The 20717-nt window shown below is 35.7% G+C and overlaps 2 protein-coding genes across 10 annotated transcripts in view; both read left to right on the top strand.

The window, feature by feature from the left end:
- Window positions 1-1538, top strand: part of LOC113093118 (plakophilin-4-like) — a 39548-nt gene extending 38010 nt beyond the window's left edge. For 6 of the 8 annotated variants that reach the window (XM_026258970.1, XM_026258958.1, XM_026258987.1 and 3 more), the window contains one exon: window positions 768-1007. In XM_026258970.1, coding sequence (XP_026114755.1) covers window positions 768-1007 — 240 coding nt within the window. Of the gene's footprint in view, window positions 1-767 lie in introns of all 8 variants that reach the window. The other 2 variants (XM_026258977.1, XM_026258962.1) reach the window with 1 other exon arrangement.
- Window positions 1539-3136: 1598 nt separating this feature from the next.
- LOC113093078 (protein TANC1) overlaps window positions 3137-20717 on the top strand; it is an 87777-nt gene continuing 70196 nt past the window's right edge. For both annotated transcript variants that reach the window (XM_026258935.1, XM_026258930.1), the window contains exons 1-2: window positions 3137-3267; window positions 12893-12991. In XM_026258935.1, coding sequence (XP_026114720.1) covers window positions 12928-12991 — 64 coding nt within the window. In that variant the 5' untranslated portion in view covers window positions 3137-3267; window positions 12893-12927. The remainder of the gene's footprint in view (window positions 3268-12892; window positions 12992-20717) is intronic.

The raw sequence follows: 20717 nt of genomic DNA, 5'->3' as shown, positions 1-20717 counted from the left end.
CAGCCGCGAGAGGGCGCTCTGTTTTCAGCCCTCTCGTGGCTGGAGACGGTAATGTTTTCTCTTAGTTCATTTCTCTTGGTTCATGTCAAATTAATTTTGATAAGTCCCACCTGAGTCGCAGGACCAGCCAATTTATTAAAAAAAGTGTGACTTATAGTCCGGAAAATATGGTAATAGTGTCTCGATTGTGTTACATTTGCGACAGCGTTTATTCTGAGATAACAACTGGCTGGATGTACATTATCCTGCTTATTACACGGCTAAAAATATAAATTTTTACCATATATGTTGAAATTACTGCTGAAGTCTTCCATTTTAACATGCAGTGGTTAAGTGTTTTCAGTCACAAGGTGGCGCCAGACAGACAGCGATAGCGGAATGACTCGTTAAGCATATAAAGGAATACCGGACAAGATAACTCGTAGTACCTGGATGTGGTTGTTACCTGGGAATAACGTACTGGTGGATGATGCGATTTACCAATCAGAATCAAATATTCCACAGAGCCGTGGTATAAACTAAAATGAGAGAGTAAATAAAATCGAAACCTAAATAATAAATAACTTAAATATAATACTATAATAAATGAAAGTATTTTCTCCAAAAAGAAAGAAAGAAACCGAAAGAGACAATAAAGAAAGTATTAGCAGATAATTGTATATAAATATATATAATAAAAAATTCAGACAAAGTCTCTCTAATGTTTTATTATTTGTTAATAAATGTAAATTATGTTCAAAAAGGCACTTTTTTGTCCACTCTTCTAGCATGGCCGGCTCTACTACCCAGATGAGGGAAATCAAAGCACCTATGACACTTTTGGAATGTACCTGTCGTCTCCGATGGGCTACGAGGATCCGTATCTGGATGAGCCGGTTCGTTATCCTGTGGTGAGCGAGAGGCAGGTGCTCAAACCCAATACCAACTACGTGGACTTCTACTCCACCACACGCAGGCCTTCATACAGAACTCAGCCCTACCCGGCCTCACCTGACTCATGGGTGTAGGCATGTACATGTGTGCGTATTCGTCCATGTAACGTGTAGCCATAGATAGAATATTGCAAAGAGGTGTTACTCCTTAAGTCAAATCTGGGTCAGTGGATTCCAAGAGTGTTGTATGGACAAGCTGTTGCATATGAAGTGACTGGTTCATTATCATTCGACAAATTTAATTTGTTTTGTGTGCGCAAACAAGCCTGTGCAGTGACATTCATTTTTTCATTTGGATGTTTGCGCGTGTGTGCGTTTGAGTGGAAGTGTGTGTGTGTGTGTGTGTGTGTGTACATAAATGACAGATTAAATGCTCAATTAAATTAACTTGAATTAGTTTGACCTGGGATTGAGTGTGAGCCAAAGACTTTACTTTTCAGTATCTGCTGTTTTTAAACAGTGAAGCGTGTTTGAAGTCTGATTTACTGACAACTTGAACCATCTTTTTATGATTTGAATTTTCATGTGTTTTTTTTTTCCGTGGCATGTTATTATAGTCACCTCAGATTTTGAGCCAAATGAAAAGGTGTAACTAAATTACATATCGGCTGAAATAAAGAAATAATAGCAGTGTAAAACAAAAAAGAGAAAAAAAGAAACCCTAATAATAATGTTCTGTGCAATGGAAAACAAAAACGTCATTTTGTCTGGTCTCATTGCTGTAACCTACTTAATGTAAAGATTAATGTATGTTCCATGGAGTCTTGTACAACTACGTCAGTTTAGTGTACAACCGTGATCTGTGCTACTAAGCACAAAAAACTGTGCCATGATAAATCGCATTGTAGAACTGTGTGTATATGTAAAAGACCTTCTGGAAGCAAAAGTTATTATTATCAGAATATTTAGATGTAATAAAGATATCATTTGTTTTTTTATATATATATATATATATATATTTGATGTTGGATTATGTTGTTTATTCATCAACCACAAGTTCAGTTTTATTTTCAACTGGTTTTCGCACTACAAATTGTGTTGAAACACTCTTTATAAGAGAATGACCCAGAAGACAGCTTTCAGCTTTGCAATAGCTTTCATTTGGAAGAAGCTATTTATTAATACAACATTAATATGCTTATCAAATTTCCATTCAGTATCAGAAATGACACCCAGATTTGTATCATTGGCGTGCATAATAGCAGACAGTGGTCCTAAGCTGTTCACAAGTGAAGTCCTTGCAATGTTAATGGGTAAGATGTTCCATCGATAGCCACACGGGGACGCTGAAGAGGCGATTAAACTTGACATAAATGGAGCAGCACCACACTATTTCAGCAGCTGTATCAGGACAGATATTATGCACTAGTGGTCTGAGGGAGTGAAGCCCCTGATACATATCAGTATGTTTATTTTCTTCTTCCTGGTGAGTTATTACTTCTACATCATGTTCTGTCGGCACAGATTTGTAAGCGGTCAGTTCCTGCTCCACTGAATCAGATGAACAAAAGGGTCATTCTCAACAACAAAAAAGAAAGAAAGAAAGAACATGCTTGTGGTGAAATGCGGGTATTTTCAGAAATGTTCTCTGGTCAAGTTCATACACTTTTTTTTATAAATTATAACTTGCTTAACAGTAAGTTAGTCCTATTATCCTAACAAGTTAAATTTAGTCATTACTCCATGAGGAGATTAATTAAATTAACTTAAAAGTTAATTTGTTTTTCTTAAGTTTTATCTAACATGATAAAATGTTTGAAAATGAGACAAACCAAATACTGCCACAAAATGTCAAATTCAACAGATCCATTGGTGTTTAGTTATTTTTTTTCTTTTTACTTAATTTTTAGATTACATCTTTAGATTATTTTGATAAATCAAATAAAAAAAGCAAATATGAACACATTTTAAAGTATTCTTATTTATTTTTTTAATGTAATATTCTTTTTATAATTTTGTTTTTCCCCACCAAAAATTATGTCACTTCCTGGAGGATGATGTAGCCTAATTGTTAATTAAAAATGAATATTTATTTTTTTTTTAAAAATTTTTTAATGGAATAGGAGATTCAGGATTTATGGGAAATATACAAAAATATACATTCCCCCCCCCCCCCCCCCCCCCCAAAAAAAAAAGTATTTTACTGTCCATGTGAACAGACTTTTCTCAGTCAAAGCGCTGTTTCTGAGTCTTTCTGAGGGAATCGCGATAGGGAGGAGCTGATGGAGCGCGCGCCCTCTCTCTATCGCTCGCTCCCTCACTCCAGTTCTAAACTTCTACTGGACTGGAAACGCGTGTATCGGGCAGATACTGAGCGGTATCTCTCTTAAAACAGGTACGTTTTCTACAAGCTTTAATTCTGACATAGTTTGTCCAAGAAACAACGAAATAACCTTTGCAAGTTTTGGTATTTTGTAGTTGCTACAGAGAGGCGCGTTCGTGTGACTGATGTATCAAACATGCGTGTTTCAGAGTATTTTACCAGTTGCGTTATTTTTTTCACAGTTGTTTTATTAGTGGCCTTAGGACATATATTTACCTTTTCAGACTCAACATTAATGATTGAGTGCTCTGTCATACTGTGATATTTCAGTTGTCACGTGCAACACTGATCAAAATATGTACACAAAATCTGTATTTTGCAATCTTGATTCATATTTGCCTTTCTATTATTAGTCAACCAAGCCAGTACTATTTTCTGTTTTGCACACAAAGTATGTAACAGCTGCTTGAATTTTATTTAGCCACAATACTTCACTAGACTTGAGTTAGGCATCACATGTGGATTTTGTGCTGCAAATACTTACAGTCAGGAACTTTGGACCTTTAACTCAACACTTAAAGCCTGAGATTTTTTCTCCTCTTTATACACATGCATATTTTAGGAAAAAAATGTGAGGTAACCAAGACTTTCTAGCTAGGGTCATGAGCCAACTGACACTGATCAGGTGTACACACAAACACCATGCACACACGTTACACTAGATTTGACAAAGTAATGGAATGTGTTTGTTCCTGCATTTGTAAAGGTCAGCTGAACCAAGACTGTGGCCATTCCTCCATGACTGCTTGTCATTAAACTCTTGCATTTCTTGTCTGCTTTCCACACTGTACCCTGAAGCCTCTTGATTCATTTAGTTAATGTTTTCAATTCAGTAGACATCTGTTATTGCTGCCCTCAGCCAGAAAGTAATCAGATCACTTGCGGTAAGCAGAAAAGGATTTCATTTTTAAAGCTTACTGCTATTGTTCTGATCACTGAATCTGTTGTTGCGTGCTCTGTTGAACCCTATCAAATTATATTGAATTTTGCAAATGCAAGAGCATGGACTACATGCTCGTGAAAGAAGATATTGTCCTTATCCTGCTGCTTAATCCTTATGGTTTCTATAGTGTCTTGTACTTCCTCTGTGAACATTCCAAGTTTCCATAACAGTGGAGGGGTCGCAATACTTGAGATAATTTGTGCCATCTTCAGGTCGGACAACATAACTGTTGCTTGATGAAGCATATGACTGAACTGGTTATGAAGCCATTGCTTCACAATGGATTGCAACGGTCAGTTTTCCGGAAGTAAGAATTTTTAGTTTTTTTGTTTCCTCTATAGGGAACAAACTTCTGTTTTTGCATTGGCTATACAACATAAATAGATGCTTGTCACTGTAAGTTAAGTTAATTGATTTTCTATGGAATCAGTCGACTCAAATCTATAGACTGGCTCTGACCTTTGGCAACTAGCATCAACTTCTCCAGACTTTGAATCTGTGGAAAATCGGGGCAAAAATCCTATACTTTATTCCAGCCTTAAGAGACTATAGATACATTGACATCCATTTGATAAGAGGCTTCATAATGAATCTGGATTTGTGTTCATCCCCATGAATGCAATGTTTTATTTGATTTTTTAATATTTGTTACTTGAGCTGAACGTGAACTAGTCTAGATGTTGCAATGTGCTTAAATGACACTTCATTATGAAGCTATATCTGATCGACTTGAATGCCTTGTTGCTTGATTTTATTGTTCTGTTTAAGTTTTTTTTTTTTTTTTGGTGATTGACTTTGTAACTTAAAAAAAGAAGATAGAAAAAATATATTATATTATATTATATAAGAATTTCTACTAAAACATAATGGGAGCTTAATGGGAACAGCGGTGTGCCATTAAGACTTTTTGAACAGCCAGCCTTTTTTTATTTAATAATGTATACCTTAATTGAAATTCTTTTGCCATTTAAAATAAAATTTAATATTTTATTTGAATATAACTTTTTGTACTGAAACCAATATCTTGTGCACTAAAAATGTCAAAACCAATTTTGTGAGCTTAATAGGTACGTTAACCCTAGTAGCCAGAGGGTAAATAAGGATATAAAAAACCACACGCACAAAAAATAAGAATAATATCAAATCTAAAGACAGAAATAAAAGATATGCAAATACAAAGTTACATGAAAAAAATATAGCTATATAAGCTAAATTTATCAAACCTAAATGTAAACTTAATTTTAAAGGCAGTTCAACAATACAACAATATTACGGTTTTAAAATAAGAAGGCTGTACAATTTGAGTTAATATTTGTAAAAAAAAAAAAAATAACAAAGACGCGGCATAAATTTCATCATAATTTCGATATTATTTTTAGCTCGTCAACATATTAGTTACAGAATTTTTTTTGTTAACGAATATTTTTCGTCGTCGTCTTCGCTAAGTAAATTAATAATGATAAGAACATAACATCATTGCTGAACTGTGGTGAACATGCATCACTGGATGTCTTCCACAGTTCCTCAGAAGCCTGTGACTTACAAAGTCGTAATAAAAAAAAGAATCTTGAGAATTCTGGAAGCTGAAGAGAGAGTACCACAGAATTAGTTCTGACTGGAAAATTTATAAAATCCTAATTTAATCAGCATAATTATTCCCTCTGTGAGTTCCAGAAGCTATTGAGTAAGTGATACACGCTCTCCCTGTTATAGTATTTGTTTGGACGTCGTGAACACTAGCTTTCCATCTCCCTGTCAACACTTTCAGAGCATTTCCCATGTTTACTCATTAATGAAAGTACAGGCTTGCACGGTCCTGCTGTTCCTTGAGTCACTCTAGTGTTTTTATGGCAGACTAATGGTTTAATTGGCTGTGTTTAACTCAGCGGGAGAGAATGAGCTAATGTTTGACCTGAAAAGAGCTGGAGTGAAAGGCCGGGCTGGTTAATGTCCACAGGGTGTCTATAGGTTTCGTGAAATGAAGTGTGGATTGTTACACTCACTGCCATCCAGAAAGATTCAAAGAGACACTTTTGAATATTATTCGCTTTTTCATCAACACACAGTATGTCGATGGCAAGATTTAACTTTGGTTTGTGGCTGTATTGAAGTGGGTTCTGAAATAGGGAAAAGCTGCCTCACAGTGTTTAATGTACTTCAGATGTCGAAATTACCAGAGAATCAGTTATAGATCATCAGATCTTCTCTGTAAGTTTCATTGGTCTACGCATTTCATCAGGGTGATCCACCATGATGTCATGTTGGGTAGAATGGAAAAAGCAGATGTCATGGTAGTTCAGGGAATAGATTGTCTCCTCATTTGTGTTATATACACACCTCTGTGGTCACTCTTGTGAAATCTTTAAAGAAATGTTAGATCACATTTGACCCCAAACCCAAATAAAAAACTAGAAATCATATTTTACATAAAGAGAATATGTACGGTACAATTATTTATTAAGAACCTTTGAATGATATACCTATATAGATAGATTTGAAGTACAACAAATGCTACCAATGTATATAAAATATACCCAACATAAATAAAATAATAATAATAATAAGAATGTCACATGAAAGAAGCTTTTAAGATGCTGATAAATGACTGTTATTATAATTAGGGATGGGCATTTTGGGAAATTTCTCATTTCGATCATCGATAGGTTTCAAAAACGATTAATCGATTAATCGGGGGTGGGGCTTAATGCGCGCCGGGGGGGTGGGGGTCATGCATGGCCATAATGTATATAATGAAAAAATCTGAAGATTATTAAAATGAAAAAATAAAAATAAAAAAACTGACATGAAAATCTGTCTATGAAATAGGACAGGTTAGATTATGATTATGATGAAGCAATGTTATTAATAAAGGAGCAAGAAATATCTGCCTGAGGTGAAGAGTATACCAATAAACGGAAGCTAATTCTATGACACATCCTATGATAAATCAGATAACTGAGACATATCATATGAGACATTACAACTTGTATCAGCACAATAGGATGCTAAGTTATGCGTTCGAGAGAGAGCGAGAGAGAGTGAGCTCCCTCTGATGCGTTTTCATGACAGCGCGCTGAAAGATGGGCAAGGACAGATTTTACTATAGATTCCTGTAAAGTTCTCATTATAAATGTATGGCACATTTGTGCTATATATTCATCTACGTTATTAAGTGTAGTAGTTGTAATTAAGCTGTATTTATAAGTTAAGTTTTATTTTCCATAAACCACCTGCGCGTTTTCGAAGCCATATGAATTGAATTATGAATTATTTAGGTCTTACGGCAAGTGATTCAATGCTTGTCTGAGTTGCCGCTCTGTTATCGCCAAATATACAGTAGCGGATTATATTTGTTGTAGATGTGTGTGTCAGCTTGGCGCTGCACAGCTTACCCTTTACTGTATTTTCATCGTTCTTCTCAAAGGGAAACCAGCCATCACTATTTGACTTTGAGGCCATGATTATCTGTCTTCTAACGTCTTTTGAGGCATCAAGTGGGAAGCTAACCAATCAGAGATTAGGGCAACACCCAACATGCTGCCATAACCAATAAAAATAATAATAATAATAATAATTTCGATCATCGTTTATGTGATCGATCATCGCTGTGGCGGTCGAGTACTCGAGTACTCGATCACTGTTGCACATCCCTAATTATAATTCTATTATACTTGGTTTAAAAAGAATAATGGCAAAGCACTAAAAACTAATGTATTTGATGTGCACTCATAAAAGGAAAAGTATTCTTAAAGTGTTAAATATTTGCCATAAGCTATTGTTATGTCTTTAAATTGGTGCTGAATAAATCTTAAAATAGACGGAAATATCTATCTGCTGTTATATAGTCAATAATAAATAAATAGATTTATTAATATTATCATATAAAAAGTAAAATATATAAAAAATGCAGGTGTCCGCTGATGACTGATATGATTTAAATGTCATAATATTTCCCGTTTGTTTGTTTTTGTTTGATTTTGGAGTAAATTATGACCTGCACGCCTCCTGGTGAGATTCACCCTCTCACTGCTTAGCGTGGAAATGAATGAATCTGACACGTGTGTGCTAGAACTCTACTTCTGGAAGATCACAGAAACTAGTTCTTGCATAACTGCTCACAAAACCAGTAACCTTCTGTCTAAAAATCTGCTCTTGTTAGGCCTGAAAAGCTTGACAGCTTTTGATGTGAGGGCTGCACATTTGTTTAAGACCCCCCATGTGTCATATGTCTTATTCAAATGGTTAAGTGGGGAGGAGATTTAGGCCAGATTGTCCATAAAAGGAAACAAGGCCATTTTCCCTTAGGTTTCATCCATAAAACCTATTTAGAAAAGATGTCCTCATTTCCCACTCACTGAACGAGCACCGTCAATTCTGAATTCCCTAAGACGAGTCGTTCATTTGTGCTGCGATTGTATTTCTGAATGTGTGATTTAAATGAAAAATTCCCATTCAGCTGTTTTATATTTTCATATACTATAGCACTTAAACTCTGCAGCGTTATGAGACTAAATGTACTGCAGCGTTTTCCTGAATACATGGTTTTCTTTTGTTTCCCATACTTTTTTTAGTCATGTTTTGCTTTCATCCCTCAGCATTCACCCCAGTCGCCACCTTATTTCTTGTCGTTCTTAATTTTCCCCTCCATCCTCTGATAAATCTCAGCTTTCATCCATTTAAACTCCCATTTAGGCTGCAGACACGGCCCACAGAAACCTGCCTATTACTAGAAAGTACAACTTAAAACGTTATTCACGGTGGAGGGCCAGCGGTGGTCAAACCAGAGCTTTCCAGTTGCTTGGTTCCAACTCCGGCAAACATACTACGGTGAAGCTTTAATGCACTTTTCTGGAGTCTGTAATTTGATTTTCAGTCACGTGCATGGATGATTTGCTCTGGTCTTTTTTAGCTTCTCAAACAGAAATCGGTGACTTTAAAAGTAGAACGACCATTATTGATATCACTTGTGACGGTGAATTGACTAACCAATATGCAATATCTATAAAAACGCTATCATTAGTACAAAATTAGAGGGTTTTTGTAATCTTTTTTTGTATTAAGGGAAAAGAAAAACGACTTAAGAAGATATAAATGTTTCTTAGTGAAGTTAACTTGTTTTATAGAGTTCTGCCTGTATGTGCTTTGTCTCTGTAAGGCAAAGGCCTGTTATCACTATATCCAGCACCATCCAGATGGAGTTAGTTATGTGACATCACCTCTGTGACATCAGTATCTCTGCAAATCTGTACAGTTTGTGGCTTGACAAGCGAGGCGTTATGAATTCCATTTTGCACATATGTGTGTGACACTGCTTCATGTTCCTGGGGTGCACATGTGCCAGTGTATATGAAAGGGAATTATGGCTGATGAGAAAATGAGATAGTCTTTGGATGGGCACAATTTCTGTGATGTGTTTTTCATGATGTCATTTAGGCTTGTGTTTCTAAACCATGTCTCTGAATGACAGGATGTGGCTCCTTTCAAATCCAGGCAATTAGTATCAAATCCGTTGAACCAGTGCTGCCTTTTAGGCTTGGCGAAAATTCATTTTAACATTTTAACAGAACACAAACTAATCAGTCCCAGAGTTTGTCTCCAAAACTGTTACAAATTATAGTACAGCTGAGATGCATCACTTATAAGGCATAATGTGCTTCTTTAATACCCTTGTATGGTTTTATTTCCTCTCATTTGTTGTTCTTTTTTATTTGATTGCTACTGGTTGGCTGTGGCCAGCAGTCCTGACTCCTGTGGCTGAATCAGCTATATTGGTTGCGCTGTATAAAAGAGCTGATGGTGACCGTTTTTAAGCCCAAACCAACAGTCAGACCCATGTCTTAATAACTCCCAAGTCAATTTTCCACAAAAATATATTGCATGCTGCCTAGAGCTACTCAGTTTCCTTTTTTTTCAGATTTTCTGTAGTGTTCCAAAAAAAGGATTGTTTAGCCAGAAAACAAAGTATTAGTGAATCCATCACTCATTTGGGCTTTTCAACAACATGGTTCAAAAGCTTAAAAATGACCCTGGGTTAATGTCTCATTCTGTTCATACTTTACCCTGGGTTATTATTTAAATCATTAGTTATAAATTAATCTCAGGTTTTGACACACTGTATCACTGTTTCTGTTTGAAAATATATTATTTGAATATTTATTAGGTCGCAAGTCTCTACGCACACTTCGGCAATAGAATCGACCTTAAGGTAGTGTTTGTGTGTATTCCATAGAGAGTAGTGAAACTAACAAGTGCTCAGTCAAACTCTATCTCTCTCTCTATCTATCTATCTATCTCTAGTCTCTAACTCAAATAATGGTGAAATAGCATCTAACAATTATTTATTCGCTTAGCATTTCTACTCTCATTGTAAAAAGTTGGGATAAAAGTATTGAGTGGATTATACAGATTTATTAGATGCCATTTAATGCATTTGGTATTGCTATTTTTCACTTTAATGATTTATTGACATTTTCCTCAGACTTGGAAGTTAGATTTTTATGACTACAAAACTATGCTGTACAATAGGGATGGGCGAATCGATTCTGAAGTATCGATAAATCAATACTGATGCGAGTAACGAAAGTATCGATACTCAAATAAAAAATATAGATACTAAGGTATTTTTATTTACCAGTCATTTTTTTATTTAATAAAAAAAAAAAAAATGCATACAATTAGGGCTGCACAATGTGTCGTTTAAGCATCGATATCGTGATGTACGAATCCACGATAGTCACATCGCAGGATGTGTGATGTAGGCTGTCGTAGTTGCTGCTCCCCGGCCCTTGACGAATGTGATTTGCGGAGAGCGAGATATTAATCAATTGACACGATGGTGTCGATGTTTAAAGCATTTAAAATGAGAAGGTAAATCTGCTCACCCCATTTTTGTTTGTAAGAAATTTTTTTTATTAGATTTCATATCGCAATATATATTGCAGAAAAATAAAATATCGCAATGTAATTTTTTCCCAATATCGTGCAGCCCTTCATACAATATCCATTAAATTTGACAAATAACCAATGTTAGCGAATAATTGTGTGGGAGGGATTTTCCTGCTTATCTGAACACATGCAAATGTTGCAAGACAGATTGCTAACTTGTAACTTGTTGTTTCAATGTGTTTCACACTCTGTAGCTTTTACACTGTAATATGGTGGGTAGGGCTTTGCAAAAAATCGAATGAGATTTTTATGCGCATCTCGTCAGTAAAGGCGCTCCTGTGATTAGTAGTATATCTCCAGCACGTGCAATCAGATCACGATTGCCAGGCTTTCAAAACAAAACCTGCCCAATTCTCAAAACAAGCCTAATCACGTTTCTTGGCGATAAAATACAAATTTTTTGGCGGAGTTCCCTTGGTAAAATTTGCATTTTAGGGGCTAAACATCACGTTATTGATATTGCGGTCGTATCGACCCACAGAAATGAAAAACAACCGCAGACTTGGCAACACTGGTTGGCCTTTACTACACAGAGCCGTAGTTCACTGAAAATCCACACAAAATCGATTTCAAAATCACATAAAATATTTTGCACAGCCCTAATGGTGAGCATCACCAGTTATAGTTTAAAATTGATTGCCGTTTCACAAATGCAAGTGTGAAACATTGTTCAGTGTGTAAATTAAATGACAATTTCTTTTTTGTTTAGTTCATAATTTTTTCATCCAGATGTCAGACAGACTTCATGGTATCATATGCAGATCTTCTCCAATCATTTAGTCTTCTTAAACCTCACCCCTGCAAACTCTCATTCATGTGCCTCTAATTTTGAGTGCCACGCCTCGAAATCCAATGAAAAACGAATGCACAGAGCCAAGTCCTCACCCTACATTTTTTTCTTTTTCAGTAATCTGTTTCAGTTGGATGTGCACACCAATATGGAAAATATGTCAACTTCCAATTCTATGCTACTTTTTGGAAGTTCAGTGTAGTGTGCAATGCCTTGATCCACTGAGTAGTAGTTTAGTTTTGATAGTTAAACATCTTCAGCTGGATTCCAACAGAACCCTGAAATGAACACTCTTTTTGTGTCTCTTGTGAGCAAATATCCAGCTCTGATCTGTCTGTCACTGTGAGATCAGCCTGCAGGCCTGGATACCCAGATAAGCAGACAGGTCCATTGCGCTATTTTTGAATGAAGTGGAGGTTTGGTAGATGGATTGGTATTTCCTGCTATTGTCTGAAAGACGTGTCAGGGTGGTTGGACACATCCATTGGACTCATGAAGGACAGTGGCACACTAGTTTCCCTCTTATTTTGAGTGCTTTATAAGAACTGGTCTGTCCTTGCCTACTAAGGTCTTTCAGTTTTTCTTCAGTTTAAGCTGTTAAATGTATTTTTATTTCACATTTAATGGATTATGTGAGTGGCGTGCAACAGTTTACAGTGTGTGGGTACCGCTGGCAATCACTGTTTCTTTCTTTATTTGTTTATATGCCTAAGACCAGGCAGCAGAGCATTAATTAGATGTGGAATGTGGGAATTTCATCAAACAATTCCTCCCGTCATGAGGTGGCAACTCACACAAACATAAAATGAATAGGGAGTTTTGTTTTTCATTGTGTTGTCAAGTTGTTGGTGACTTGTTTAAATTACTTGTCCAAAGCATTGAGGTATTATTGACCAGATCTTTTTTCTTGATCAGTTGGTAACAGTGTGCTCTTCTTCAATAAATGTGTGTCTCTGCAGGAACAAAGGACTGTAGTAAAAGTGGGAACTGTACCATGTTTAAGGGAGTGCAGAAGAAAGGGCGAGAGGGAGGAGGAAGAACTGGCAAAAGAGATGCAGGTAAGCTGCTTTATTCCCAGAAGGAAGGAAAATTATATTAATAAACTGTTGCTGAAACCTTTTGAACTGTACTTTGCTATTAGCTGTTGTGTGTATGCTTAATTTAATTGGGGGCTTTCGGCCTTCAAAGAGATTTATAGAGCTGACTGGGATTTTATTTTTTCTTTATTCCAGCTCAGGCTGTGACTTTTATCTGAAATGATAAATTCACAATCGTATTAAATTATTTTAATTAATTAATTATCACGATAAATGTCAAATCTTTATTTCTTTAAAGGTAAAAGCCAGATTTTTGCTCCAAAGTGAAAGTTTTAGAAACTAATACATTTTCAAAATAAATATAAAAATAAAAATGATATATATATATATATATATATATATATAAAAAATGACTTGGTGGAAGAAAGAGTTCTGAGTCTGCCATGTTAATCCGTTCTAGGTGTTAACTCTCAGGAGGACACCTTTCTGTCTCCATAGTGTTGTTGTGAAAACAGTTATCTAAAAGTTGCATAACAAATTATTGGTCGCTTTATAAATAGTAAAAGAATAGCACATCTCCTAATAATTATTTGTGAATAAATCGCTTTTTACCGATGCAGATCTGTTAGAAACGATGCATTGCGATACAAATACCAACTGTATCTGATGCACGATGCATCGCATCGTAAGCTTTTATGCCGATGCACCAATGCAAATCGGTGAATCTTACCATCCCTAATACACACACTCACAAAAATGTTTAATTTATTTATATTTAATTTATGTGTGTGTGTTTATGTGTAATATTTTTATATGGAACACAAAAGAAAGAATTTTGAATAATGAATGGAGATTGAAACTAGGGCTGGGCATTCATATTGTGTATTCAGGCGATAATGAATGCAATATTGCTTTGCTTGTCAGTGATCTACGGCTCTGTCTATTAAATACCGCTCCATTTGAAAGCAGGTGATGGTGATTTAGCGGTAATCACGGAACCAGATTTACTGACTAGATGCACATGATCATATCATTAGATATATCGCCCAGCCCTAATTGAAAATCTAAAAAAGCATGCAGAATCATTATGAAAATAAACAAGTAGTCCATATGACTAGTATGCTATATTACATATCTTCTAAAGCCTTATAATACTTGCTTGATAAATATGCCGAACTTTTGTCTTTTCACTGAAAATTCTACTTTCTGGTGGGCTGTTGTGAGGATTCAGATTCATAAATGAATTATGAAGCAATCAGTTTACTGAAGAAAACTTTCCAAACTTGGATGTCAGGAATCGCAAACTTTACTTTTCTTGTTAATGCATCCAGGGAAGAACTCAGTTCTTTATTATTATTTTATAAAATAATGGCATACGTTTTGGTCTGGTCATCACATCACTTCAGAAGACTCAAAATATAAATAATGTGGACTACTTTTATGGCACATCTTTGTGTAATTTTTTAGCTTCATTGAGCCAATTCTCCATTCACTTTCATTATATTAAGACAAGGGACCAGCATATTCTTCCAAAATGTAATTATGTTCCACAAATGAGCCATAGAAAGACATGTAAATAACTGACTTTTAAAATTTGTGTGAATATGCCTTTGAAAGTCTCTCCGCTTTCTCACTTATGTCACTCTCTTGAAACGTCAACCACTGCAACAAATAATTAACTTCATGTCACGTTACCATGACACCCAGTTCCACAAGATCACCCTTGTATCCTCTCAGCTCAGCTTCTTGCTGAATTCAGCACCATCGCTGGCCCGATACCTCTCTCCCAAAGGAGCCTCTCAATGGAGCTGTGTTCCAATTAACCTCATTCATCTCTGCTCCACTCACTCACTCACTTAAGTATGTCAAGACAAGTTTGAGAACTGCCAAACAAACACTACCTGACCCACATACAAGAAACTTTTCATCTGCTAATCTAACTCACTGTCTTCTTCCTAAGTCAAAAGACTGCAAATAAATCATTTCCCTTGTATATCCTCCTCTCTTAAATGTAGCTGATTGTCACTTTGTTCATTCTCTGATGTGCAAATCTGCTCTACTAACATCGGTGAACTCCCTGCGGTTTTCATGCTGACAGCCGATGAAGTCTCTGTTGGTTCGAGACAACACTTGTGTGTCCTCTAAGAGACATATTGCTCATGAAGTATTTACGACACCTTATGTTAGCTGCAGGGAGATGGAGAGAGTTCTCCAGCACACATGACAGATCAGACGCCACTCTTACACTCTACAGTGCTACTTTTTGTGGCTGATAATCTGCCTGGAAGCTCTGTTCTCAGTTGCAAAAGTAATAAAGAGCACCAGATACACCAGTAGTGAGGTCATGAGGAACCTTTCTGGTGTCAAATATGACCATTTTTGTTCAGTCAGATCCTTTGCCATTAGCGTTTGAGGACACTGGATTTCAGAAATCTGCATACATGTGATTATGTACAGTTTTTCTCAAAAGACACATTTGTTTAACATATATTTTTAAATACAACATCTCGATTTTACAAACTTTTAAGACAAAATCAAACGCTGTTTGAAACTAATTTATCTTTAATGTAAATTAAACTTTGCCTTCAAATGACATGGGTACCAGCCACTTGTGTACTACTGCACCATGCAAAAGTTTGGGGATGTTTTTTACTTAAAAAGAAAAATATATAATTGTTTTTGAAAGAAGTCTCTTATGCAGCATTTATTTAATTGGAAATACTAATTTATTTGATCAAACCAAGTCATTAGAACTCATTATGATATGCTAATTCAGTGCTTATGAAATATTGAAAAGCCACTGTGTCTAATGTTTTCAAAAACATCCTACCACGACGAGAAACATTTTTCTGCTCATACTGATGTTTTTATGTATACCTTTCATGGTCAACTAAAGTGGGACCGATCTCATCACAAACCAACAATCTCATTGGCCTACGTCCCCCTCCTCTTCCTCCTCCATTTTGGTCCTTTTTCCTCTAATTTAAGCACTTTATTCCATTGTTTGTATCGATTTTGACTGGTGTAAGAACCATTTTGCACATTGAGAGCTTGGTGTGAAATGCTGACATTATGTGTAGTGTTTCGTGGAAATAAAAAATGTCAATATTTTTTTCTCTCTCACTCCTTTTTTTGTGGATTTGAACTCTTTAATCCCTAAGAAACATACTTTGGTGGGGATATCTGCTTTCATGGATTGACCCTTTTTCATGTGGAATGTCAGATTGAAGTATTCTCCTGCCTTTGAACTGAGGCATTTTTAAAGGTTGGATCACAAAGGATTTAGCTTTAAAAACAGGGTCTGTTTGATGCTGGGTTACTGTGCAGGGTGATGCAGCATGACTCTGGCCTGAGATGTTGAGTTTACAACGTGTGTGTTTTTACTTTCCTCAGGTATATATCTCTAGGAGTAGAGTGACATTTAGAAAGATGATCCATCTGCATTGTGTGTGTCAGAGTAAGGTTCATGTTTTGAGGCCAGTTGTGTGTGTGTGTGAGTGTGCGCACATGTTTCTGAAGGGTTCTCTTGTGTTATCTCAGCTGCCCTAGTGTCCAGTTTCTCCTTACTCAGCAGGGGCTCCTCATGTTATTTTGCAGAGTCAGGTTGTTTCTAAAGACACACAAGATTATTGTCTGTCCATCTATTAAAAACACACTTGCAAGATTTTAATTGTGAATTTAAATGAAGTAGTTTTATGTAGCAAAGTTTGTTCAGTAAATACTCTCTCAATTATTGCAAACCCAAAAAATTTAATTGTGGTATTTTCTCTCCTGTATTCCAAATGTGTATGACTTGCTTCCTTTTGTGGAACTTAAAAGGAGTTCATTTCCAGATCGTCCAGGCTGCTCTTTTCCATACAAGGAAAGTGAACAGGAATGTATGATGTTAAGCTCTGAAATGGACACACAATCTCCATAAAACCAGTCCATATGACTTCTGTGTTCTATAAGTATTGTGCAGTCATGCATTACCATTCAAACATTTGGGCTCAGTAAGATTTTTATGCACATACATTATTCCAGTCTTCAGTGTCACATGATCCTTCAGAAATCATTCTAATATGCTGATTTACTGCTTTTTTCTTATTTTTTCATGTTTCTTTAACGGCATTTATTTGAAATGAAAATCTTTCAGGTCAATCATTATAAATGTGTTTGTCACTTTAAATCATATTATTGTGTGCTTTTTTTTTTAAATAAAATTGTTCAGAATCTTTCTCACTTCAAAGTCTTGAAATGTAGCCCTCAACTGTAATTTTTTATTTTCTTGTTTGAAACTTGTAGCAAAATGTAAACCTTTTGGTCATTTCCCCAGATCTTAAACCATAAAAATAGGCCAGTCAAAATATAATTTGCCCTTTTTTAAGTTGATTAGATAAATGTTAACTAATTAAAAGCTGCTCCTGGAGCATAATACTTGGTAATGATCTTCTCTGTGATTGTATGTTTGAATTCCAGTAACACAAGGCCTAATCTCATGACCGGAAACAGAGCTGGTCACACTCTCAGATGAGTGAGCTAAACATGGATCACACTCTTTGAAATGCCTAAGAGGTTCCAGCGCTGATCAGTCAGCTTATGTGCTAATCTGACAGATATACCATGGCCTGCGTGTCAGGTAACACAACAGGCATGTGCTATAGTGTCAAGAGTTCTGGAGTCAGCAACCTTTAGAATTCTACCATAGGAAGAGAATCAGGATATAGGAAATGTTGAACATTTTTGGGGCAAGAGATAAAAGTGAGGCTAAATTACAAAAGGATGCGGAGTCATGTTACAGTTAAAGTTGCTGTAAGTTAGGGATGATTGATTTTATCTGGCTAATAACTCCAAGATGATTTCATCCATTTGTGGTTTTGGATGTTTTGCAAACAAATACACTTGTCAACCGTTTCTTTCTCCTTAAGAGTCTGCATTATATTAGTCATCACTTTTAGTCATCATTTTATTTTAATTAGTGACCTAATTAGACCAAATTCTTCAAGATTCCTTATTTTTGTCATTTCCAAAAAAAAAAAAAAAAAAAAAAAAAGTTTATCTTCAGGTTTAAACTTTTTAAATCCTTAATTTTCGACATGGAAACTGAAGACTTAAAAACACTATTGCACATTGTCTTATGCTCCCCTAGACATTTATTTGATCAAAATGCAGTAAAAAGTGTAAAACATCATTGCCATTTTAATTCTCAGCTGCCGTTATTCCAGTCTTCAGTGTCACATCAGAGGAATCATCCTAATATGTTAATTTGGTGCTCAAGAAACATTTCTTATTATTATTAATGTTGAAAACAGCTGCTTAATATGTTTGTGGAAACCTTGATGAATGAGTGAAACGTTCAGAGAACTGCATTTATTTGAAATGGGATTTGTTTCCCTTCCTTCCTTGTTGTTGTCAGCCTACATCTGTCCTTGCCTGTGGTGATTTTTTTTTTTTTACTTCCTGTTTGTGTGAAGAATAGTTGGTACCCTCTGAGGTTAAGGTTTATTGTCTTTGTTTTCCTCTGCTGTGCGTTTCTATCCCTATCCATGTGTTCTTTCACTTAATTTCCTTCAGAAGTTGAGTAGTCGTTACTTCAGTCATTGGCTTTCTATGATGGTGTTGCTGAACTACAGTGTACCTGATTTATGCCACATTCTTATGATAATCCCAAAACGCCAGCATACTTGATTTACTCCACATGTACATTAAGAGTCCATTTACAGCAGTATGAATGTTTTTTTCTGTCTGGTTTGGTCTGTCCACATTTGACTAAATATAGGATTCAGCAAATCCTTCGTCCAGCTCCAAACCCTAATTTCGACTGAATTTATATTCTGATAAATATTTGATGTCTGATGAATGGAGCCTCTGGTTGGTAATTTGGTCAGGCCTCAGTGTTATGAATGCAGGGCTGTAATTATATCAGAGCTCTCTGGAGTAGACTGTCATTAGTCAGACTTGATTTGCTGGGCTGTGTTAAGAGGCGACTGACCACAAATCTGCAATAAAAGGGAAGAAAGCCATGCCAGCACATTTTCCACCCTATGGCCAATGTCACATATAACCTTACTGGAGTGAAACCTTACCCTGTGGTCAAGTATCATTTGAATCCTGAAAATAATTTCCTTTTTAAAACAAAAATGCAAAAAAAATTGCTACAACTGAAACCTTTTCTGTAGTATATTTATAGTATATTTCTGTAGAGTTATTAGCAAAGATATGCTTGAAAAATATAAAAAATATTATAAAATGTAAAATATTTTAATATACTAAAAGTATGTCTTACAAAAATAGTATTTTTAGACTTTCTGCTTCAAATTTTAGGTTTAATTCAATTTGTTACTTTTTAATACAATTTTTTTTACTTTGCTTCTGCGCTAGGGCTGAAACGATTAGTCGACATTATTGACAATGTCGACAATAAAAAAATTAAGCTACTGTATGTATGTTTTTTTTATTAGTTTAAGTATTTGCTATTGACTGTTCAGATACTGAGTTTTGTGCTTACACGTGTGTGTGTGTGTGTGAGAGAGTGAGAGAGAGAGAGGGAGAGACAGGCTAGTGGAGTCAGCTGTTTACCGTCCGTGGCTTGTGTATTAATTTTTATTAAAAACATATTTTTATTCTCTGGCTTTTGACTCACCATGAGAGCTGTTGTGGTCTTCGTTGACGCTGTTACTATTGATGCTATTTTATTTGTTGTTTGTTTTTTGTTTTATATTTTGATCTCTGTAAAGCACTTTGGTAACCTTGCTGTTTGTTTAAATTGTGCTATATAAATAAAGTGGATTGGATTGTGTACTGCAAACTAGGGCTGCAACTAACGATTATTTTAATAATCGATTAATCTGTCGATTATTTTTACGATTAATCGATTAATCGGTTTATGTACTTATATTTTAGTTTTTTCCATTTTTTCCCCAAGTAAATTATTAATAAAGGGTCTTTATCATTCAGCATAGATTTTTAAGAGATTTTAACCATTTTGCATTGTCATATCCTCATCAAAAATATACCTGGAGTTGTTTTATTATGTTAGTAATCCTTTGTCGAACTCTTCTGCAATCAAAACACTGATCCATACTCTAGCAAAATTCACAAGGAGATTTCAAATATTGTTTTCACCATGGCAGTCCTTAGAGCTCCTAAAGTAGTTTAACATCCCAAACAAAGCTTAAGGAATCTTTGAGAACATATTTTCATGAAGTATAAGGATAAAACAGAATAAAATTGCAGTGCATTGTATTTTATTATTTACTGGGAAAAAGCTTTATAGCTTATGCTGTGAAATTGTAAACAATCCTTCGAAAAAAAGTGCCAATGGCATGAAACCTGAATGGAACTCACAATTTAAAGTAAAATCCATCAGAAGGTTGTCCAGAAAAAAAAAATTGGGACACACACAAAAAACCTGCTGTGTGAAAAAGAGCAGTGAATACTTAGAAAAGAAGTGCATTTTAAATCTACTCAAACATTTACCTCTCTCATTCAGTCATAATTAGGCTGCAAGTCTGAATTATGAACTGGTAAACGACAAACTGATCACATAACATCCCAGTCAGCACATGTACGTCTGGCCGACGTCGGCCCAATATCGAAACGTCGGCCTCTATACCTAAAACATCTATAGAACATCGGCCTGGCGGAGGCCGATATAATTTGGTCAGTGCTCTGCTCTCCAGCTCATCAATCGTCGGCCCTGAGTTGGTTCACGACTGCGGGCCGATGCCGCGCTTATCTGTGTGCGCGTGCCCAGTATTCGTCTCTT

This window comes from Carassius auratus, chromosome 6 (genome assembly GCF_003368295.1).
Source record: "Carassius auratus strain Wakin chromosome 6, ASM336829v1, whole genome shotgun sequence".
Lineage (NCBI taxonomy): Eukaryota > Metazoa > Chordata > Actinopteri > Cypriniformes > Cyprinidae > Carassius > Carassius auratus.
This window is presented reverse-complemented; position numbering and strand designations above follow the sequence as displayed.